We start from the raw sequence: 7,929 nt of genomic DNA on the forward strand, positions 1-7,929 counted from the left end.
TTTAAATCTATTTTTTCAAACTTTATGATTTAAATGGGGATGATTGTACTGAGAATAACTTTCATCTTTTCTTCAACTGAATACTGTTTGGCAGTTAAAATTAAAACTGCTGGATGAAAGATCGGATGAAACTGCTCCGGGTGTGTGTTCACGGTTTGTGTGTGTTCACTGCTGTGTGTGTGCACTTTGGATGGGTAAATGCAGAGCACTAATTCCGAGTATGGGTCACCATACTTGGCCACATGTCACTTCACTTTTTAAGATATTCTTCATTCTTTATGACAAACAAGATAATCTGAATTACAGAATGTACAACGTTTTTAAAATCTATAAATTGCGGTGTACAGCGTTTATTATGAGGGGGTAGAATCCACAGCTCAGTACTCACTACTCAATACTCATGAATACTTTTAAATAGGCTACTCTTTTACTCTTACTCAAGTAGTTTTTTGGACAAGTACTTTTACTCTACTCACACTACATTTTTTGGAAGGTAATGGTACTTTTACTTGAATATATTTTTTCAGTACTCTTTCCACCACTGCATGAAACTGAGTACATGATGACTGAACTTTAATTTTTTCATCATTTAATGACCCTCACAGTGGTCTTACCTTCAGGTGTAGGCGGAAGAGGGCGGTGGGCAGACCCTTAGGGACATAACGGAGGAAATTACTGGACATAATGAGGATCTCGAGGTTGTCTGATCCATTAAACATGTTCTCTGGCAGACCGGCATCTGTTAGCTTGTTGTTATGGAGATACACTGACCTGAAGCACAGCACACAGTCCATTAACATGGAGTCACGAAGCAACACATAAACCATGTCGAAAGAGCGCTTTGGGCTTACTTCAGAGCAGGCTTCTGGCCAAACGTGTTGGGGTAGATTTTAGTGAGCTGGTTAGCAGCGAAATCAGCGCTGACCAAAGAGGGAGGGAGGTGTTTAGGAGCTGCTGTGAGCTGCGAACAAGTTTAACGGACAATGACGAAACAAGTCGATCATTATGGCAAAATGAACACAATGTAGTGGAATGGATTATGTAGCGTCTGCATAGAATCATGCATGGTCTTTGGGGTTTATGACTTAAGAGGCCCCTTTTTAGCCTTTGACATTTGCATATAAATTACAGTCCTGGTCACAGACTATACATTTATATGGGGGCTAAATTGCCAAATGGTTCCTCGCTATCAAGGAGATGCTAAGCAGTCCCCCACTATCATCTTCCCATCTGATTTCAAACACTTTCCAAAGAGATGTAAATGACCCCGATGCCAGGCACCGATGGGCCTGGCTTACCAAGCAAACTACAACAGGCTCAGATAACACACACACACAAACACACACGTAAAGACCTTTACTCTATTTAGACAATAATTAATCAGTTACAAATATATCTGGTATATTGCATGTGTTGTTTGTACGTTTCCCTATTAGATTAGCTGAGTTACCACTCTTTATTTGTATTTAGTTTCTTTCTTGGTATCAATATTATCTACGATTTGTACTATATTTTGGGTTAAAACTGCACCAATTCCAGACCGGCCATAAAACATGCAAATGGACCATAAAGGGAGACAAAGGAAACTTCTCCCACTCAAGAATTCACGCCTGGTATTGGCTAGTCCACCCAAAGTCGGGGGTGAATAGGAACCCTCAAAAGTGATTAGCTCTAAATGATCTTTGCTCAGAAAACCCCTTTTCTTTTGAGATGACACTAAGACTTCTCAAAACTCTCCTCTTGAGTTTTGATTTTCCAGCAGTTTTTTATCTTCAAGTAACTTCGATTCGCTGTGGACTTTTCCTATCTTCAGAAGAACCAGAAGTAAACTTCCAGCTCACTCCTAACGAACTCATCAAAGACCTCCGTTGTCTACCGCATCAGGACTCTTGTTCAGCAATCGAAGCCAATGCAAGTAACCGTTTACAATTATTTAGATGCGTGTTTAAGTTTCAGCCCCTTTTAAGGTGATTTTTTATTCTTTAATGATTTTCATAGGTTGTGGTTAATTGATGTGAAATACGGCCATTCTTTTACTTTCCTCTCTCTTTTCCTTACTTTGTTTCATTCTGTATATATGTGTTTTGCTTAGTTAGTTATATGTTAGATATAGTTTCATTTATTAAATCCCTTATATTCACAGTCGATTGCCTCTGTTTGCTGCTCACAATTCGAAGTCAATGAATGTTTTGAACCCTTGCTACATATGCTAAATTACTGCTAGCACTGCATAAAGAAGGACAGTTATTCTTCCTTGGCCAGGAAAATAATCTTTCCTTGAATTGATAAATGATTATATTGTCTGCTCGGTGGACGGACAGATCAAATAATTATAATATTGATTCTGCTACAGTTAATTCTAAGATCTAATCTAAATATTTATTATTAATCATAACCAGTTATAATTAGTCATAAATATTTCCCTTTTGAACTGATTTACTACAATTACTTACATGGATCGTTACTGAATAAATAAATGAATGGACATGAAGGATTGATTCAAGTTGAAATAATTTTTTTATGTGAGAAAAAAGGGATCTGAAGTAGCAAAGCTAGAGTTGGTCAATTTTTTATGTTTTTTTTTTAAAGTATCTTCTCCTCACCAAAGGTGCATTTTTTAAATAAAAATACAGTAAAAACAGTATTATTGTGAAATATTTTTGCAGTTTAAAATGGCTGTTTTCTATTTAAATATACTGTAAAATATAATTAATTCCTGTGATGCAAAGCTGAATTTTCAGCATCATGTCTCCAGTGTCACATGATCTTCAGAAATCATTCTAATACGCCGATTTGCTGTTCAAGAAACATTCCTGATTATTATCAATGTTGAAATCAGTTGTGCTGTTTTATATTTTTGTAGAAACCATGATATAATATTTTTTTATGAATAGAATGTTCAACATTCAGAAAGAATAGCATTTGTTTGAAATATTTTGAAATGTTATACATGCATTTACTGTCATTTTTTATCCATTTAATGCATCCTTGCTGAATAAAAGTATTAATTTCTTTAAAAAAAATAATACTAATTCAAAGCTCCATCTTCATTGGAACTTTTCCACCACAAAATATTAAAGAAACCAACAAACAAATATTCACAAAAAGGATATCAATACAGCATAATGAGGTAAAATATAGTAATATCTTGAAATACTGATTACCCTATGTGACACTAATTATTATTATTTTTTGTTTGTTTTGTTTCAACATAGTGTTTTTATTTTAAAATAAATAAATAAAAAAGTAACTAGTATTTTACCAAGGCACCACAAAGAAAAAATCATCCACAACATTGCACTGACCCTGGATTTCCATTGTCTAACATTCTTCAAGGAGAAATATTTTATGTTCAATTAAAACATTAGATTTATGTTACAGTTCTGTGTGCAAAATAAAGATTCAATTTAGAGCTCAAGGTAGTCATGACCCAGAGCCGCTAAAAGAGCTGAACTGTGTGTTGTTCTGTGACTTTCCCTCTTAGCGCTGCGACCAAGGCCTCCAGCGAGAATGAAGAGGCCATCCAGAGATCCTTCTGAGCAGAACAGTGTGAAATGAACAGATTGAAAAGAGACATTATATGAGCAGAGAGGTGAAAGAAGATATGCGACATGCTACAGTTACTTTATAGGTGCATCTGTCATATGTGGCCATTAAACTATTTTAAGTAATGAGCTTTAATTATGTGATTCAAGATTCTGAAATATTTGAGGGACAAAAGTTCACAAAAGTATGTAAACGCAGACAGCTCTAGCTAGGCAAATTATGCAATGCAAGTATAGGGTCACTATAATTAACTAACTAACTAAATAACTTTTTATTTTTTTATTTTTTTATAACCACTGTTGTTGTAATTTTGACCACACTAAAATATGCCATTGATATTACCTGAGAAGTTCAAGTAAATTATGACTATTTGATGAATATGCTAAATGTATGTTGGCAACAATAGCAATAAACTTTAGATGAAAACTTCAGATTGGGGTAGTTGGATGGGGGAGGGGTGTTGTCTGCTGTTTTGTCCCCACCAATGTCAAAATCAAACCTACAACCTAGATTTAGGCATTTTTAACTTTAAACCATTACTTCAGGTTAAAATGGGAGTCCACAATAATCCATAATATAGCTTTCTCCAGTGAAAAAATCCTCTTGTCTGAATCAAGAAATATGCACAGATCAAGTAACTTTATGGGCTGTATCATACACCCGGTGCAAGTGTTTTTGCTAGTTTCAGCCCAACACAGTTGTAATTTTCCTGTCCTGCGCCGCGTTGTTTAAATAGCAAATGCATTTGCGCCCATTTGTGCGCCCATGAGCGTGCTGGTCTAAAAAATAGGTGTGTTCAGGCACATTGTTGGCGCGTTGCTATTTTGAGAAACTGAAAATAGACTGCGCCATAGACCAACTCAAACCTGGTCTAAAGTCTGGCGCAATAGTTTTGCTTTGTTATTTAAAGAGCGCATTAGTCATTAAGAGAATAGGGACAACCCGTTTAGACCATGCGCCCGGGCGCGCCGACCGTTTTCCCGTCATTAAACTAGCAAAAGTGGATTCGGACACGTCCTGAGTGCACCTGCGCCGTGTGCTTTAGACTATGCGCTTAGATCGTTAAAATAGGGCCCTATAAGTGAAAATAGTCCAAAACAAACATGTTGGTGGATTTTGATGTGAGAGGACAACAGGGGATGAACTTTTTCACTGGATAAAGCAATATTATGGATTATGGCAACAGTTTGAAGTTATGGATTGGTTTCTTACAAATGCACAGCTTTTCACTTCACAATACATTAACTGCTGGACTGGAGTGGTTTGGATTACTTGTGGATTATTGTGATGTTTTATCAGCTGTTTAGACTCTCATTCTGACAGCACCCATTCACTGCAGAGGATCCACTGGTGAGCAAGTGATGGAATGCTACAATTTTCCAAATCTCTTCTGATGAAGAAACAAACTCATCTACGTATATCTTGGATGGCCTGAGGAAGAGTACATTTTAAGCCAATTTTAATTTTGGGTGAACTTTTCCTTTAACAGACGGGGGTGGTAGTGTTCCTGAATGGCTGTACAGAAAACAACAACAACAAAAACTGGTGGAAATGTAGGCTATGTAGACATCATGGTCAGAACCCATGAACAGAAGTAAAAAGTATAGAAAATTTCATGGACAATGAATACAGTTCTATTGATGCTTTTAAATGCCTCAAACAAGTTGGAATATCTTGCATGTATTTTAAGCTACAAAGTTAGCAAACTTGGCCAAATTCACTGATTCAGTACGGCAAGAATGCATGTTCGACGTTCATACGTTTCTGCTGTTTGCTTTGGCTTTCATTGGTGAGTTTTTGTCTTGCTTTTCCAGCAGGATGGTGAGATTACATGGGCCAGTGTCAGATAAAATCTCAGTAGGATCTCTTTCTCTTGCCGTTATCCTTTTTTAAGTCCATCAGCAACAAATCTGTCCAGCGAACACTCTGGAGGTCGCTGGGACTGCTTTTGCTCGCATGGCCTGGCGTGCACTGCTGGGTGATTAACGGGGAAAGCTGGCATGTGTGTGTGTTAAAGCCTTGCCATCGCTGTTACCAGCTGGCATAAGAACAGTCCACAGCACTAACGGAATGAGGGATTGAGAGGAGCTGAACAGTGCCAAACTGGCTGCCAATAACAGAACACAACTGACTCTCTCATGACCAACATAAACAGCAAACTCCAGGTCCCTCCAGTCAGTGTTAAACAGAGCTGGGAAAGGCTTCAGTCTTGGAAAACCAATGTTAGTGCATCACTCTCAGGGGCCATGATCGAAACCCCTGGCCTTTAAATGAAACTCAACATTTAGAGGATTTATTTGTCGAAAGAACTCATTCATTTTTTTTTTTGTTATGAAAAGTGTGTGCAAAAATGTCGCAATTAAATCACACCACAGTCTGATTACATGATGAATAGAAACACAGGTTTTGTTTTTAATTCACTACGAACAATATGTTAAAACATTGCAATTTAAGCCGTCCCATATGTGTTCCAGATCATGTGAATGATTGTTCTAATTATATGCATACTAAGTGATCAGAAGCACCATTTTCACCAGCTAGACCATAAAACAGGTGAAAATCTCACTAAACCACACTCTACAGACCAAACTACCATGCTAACAACCATATACCCATCTAACAAAATATGTTTTAGGAACAATTTACTAATGTTCCTATTAAGTTATAAAAACGTACTTGGTTACTTACGTAACCTCGGTTCCCTGAGAAACAGGAAAGAGTACTGCGCCGCTAGACACTTATAGGGAAAAACTCCTTTTTCTCCGAGGACTGAAGCCTTTACAATCACGTGTAACGGCCATTGGTTCGTGCAGTAAATAAAAAACAAACCTATGGCGACGAAGCCCGCCAGAGCCCGCCAGAATGGGCGGGGCCATCTGGTTATATAAGTGGGCATTTCACTATAGGATCTCAGGTAAATTCAACGACACTGTGTGCAGCGTCATGGCACGGCAAGGAACCCAGTCCTCACTCCCGTATCTCAGGGAATCGAGGTTACGTAAGTAACCGAGTACGTTCCCTTTCGATACTTCACTCATACTGCATCGCTAGACGCTTATGGGGAACCAATACAATCCCACCGTGTCATGAAAGAGGAACGACTAACATGAACTTGCCTTGAGCATAAAAGGCTTTGAGGGACCAATTATACACAGGGTGAGCCCTGCGGGAGGCAAGAGGTCAAGAGGTTGCACTGAGGTCAGCCCGGCCTTGGATAATTGTTCCAATGGTTTTGTACAGCCTCAGCACTACTGAAAGGGCCTAAAGCGTACCTGAAAAAACAGGCAATGCCTGAAGAAATAGACCGCCTTACGCAGGTGCGTATCCATTTAAGCAGATAGAATCCGAGCCTGCAAGGCCGGAACTTCCAAGTTATAGAACCTGGTGAAAGTGGACGGCGAGGGCCGCGCGTCCATGCACTTCGTAAAAGTGCGGGGAGCCAGGGACAGTCTGAAGGGCAGGACCATGTACTGATATGCCACTCCCTGGAAGGCGAATCTCAAGAATCATCTGTGATGGGGGGTTACCTGAATGTGAAAGTAAGCATCTTTCAGATCCAGAGAAAAGAACCAGTCCCCTTGACGTATTTGCGAGAGGATCTGCTTCAGGGTAGTCATTCTGAACCGCCGTTTCATGAGGGCACGGTTCAGGTGTCTGAGATCGAGGATGGGCCGGAGGCCGCCATCCTTTTTGGGGACGAGGAAGTAACGGCTGTAGAAGCCTGACTCGCTCTGAGCTGGCGGAACAGTCTCAACAGCTCCTTTTGCCAGTAAATTCTTCACCTCAGATCGCAAGACGTGAGTGTTCTTGCTCTGCGGTGAGGTGGAGACCACGCCGCGGAACCGCAGGGGTCTTTGAGCGAACTGGAGTGAGTAACCTTGTTTTATAACCCAGTCTGATAATCCGGGGATGGCCTGCCAGGCCTCGGCCTGTGTGGTGAGGGGTTGGATTAGTTTGGGTGGTGAGTCGCCATGCGGGGACTTGACACTCGTGATAACTGTAAGAGGAAATTTGCTCTCTTTTTGAAAATGTTTGGTGTTTATTTTTCTCGCTATAACAGCGGATGTTTGTGAAGGCACTTTTGGAATGGGCCCAGTATTCGCAACAGTTTCTTCTGTGCTGCTGTAAAACGCTCTGCAAATCCCTTGACGGCGGGTCCAAACAGCCCTTTAGGGGAGACCAGAGTGTTGAGGAAGGGGACCTTGTGAGCCTCCTTAAAGGGGTGGTTCATTGCGATTTCAATTTTTTAACGTTAGTTAGTGTCTAATGTTGCTGTTTGAGCATAAACAATATCTGCAAAGTTACAAATCTGAAAGTTCAATGCAAACGGAGATATCGTCTTTTAAAATTCTGGCAGTTTAATGTCTACAAAAACGGCTGGTA

General features: G+C 39.7%; 1 protein-coding gene across 1 annotated transcript in view; it reads right to left on the bottom strand.

Annotated features, from left to right (window-relative positions):
- The window catches only part of LOC107590477 (podocan-like), a 33,504-nt gene that overhangs the window by 10,778 nt on the left and 14,797 nt on the right, over positions 1-7,929 (bottom strand). The window contains exons 5-6 of the mRNA XM_016279231.1: positions 852-961; positions 615-771 (exon numbers count right to left, since the gene is read on the bottom strand). Of these exons, the coding sequence (XP_016134717.1) occupies positions 615-771; positions 852-961 (267 nt within the window). The remainder of the gene's footprint in view (positions 1-614; positions 772-851; positions 962-7,929) is intronic.

Source organism: Sinocyclocheilus grahami, unplaced genomic scaffold (assembly GCF_001515645.1).
Source record: "Sinocyclocheilus grahami isolate Dianchi unplaced genomic scaffold, SAMN03320097.WGS_v1.1 scaffold128.1, whole genome shotgun sequence".
Classification (NCBI taxonomy): Eukaryota; Metazoa; Chordata; class Actinopteri; order Cypriniformes; family Cyprinidae; genus Sinocyclocheilus; species Sinocyclocheilus grahami.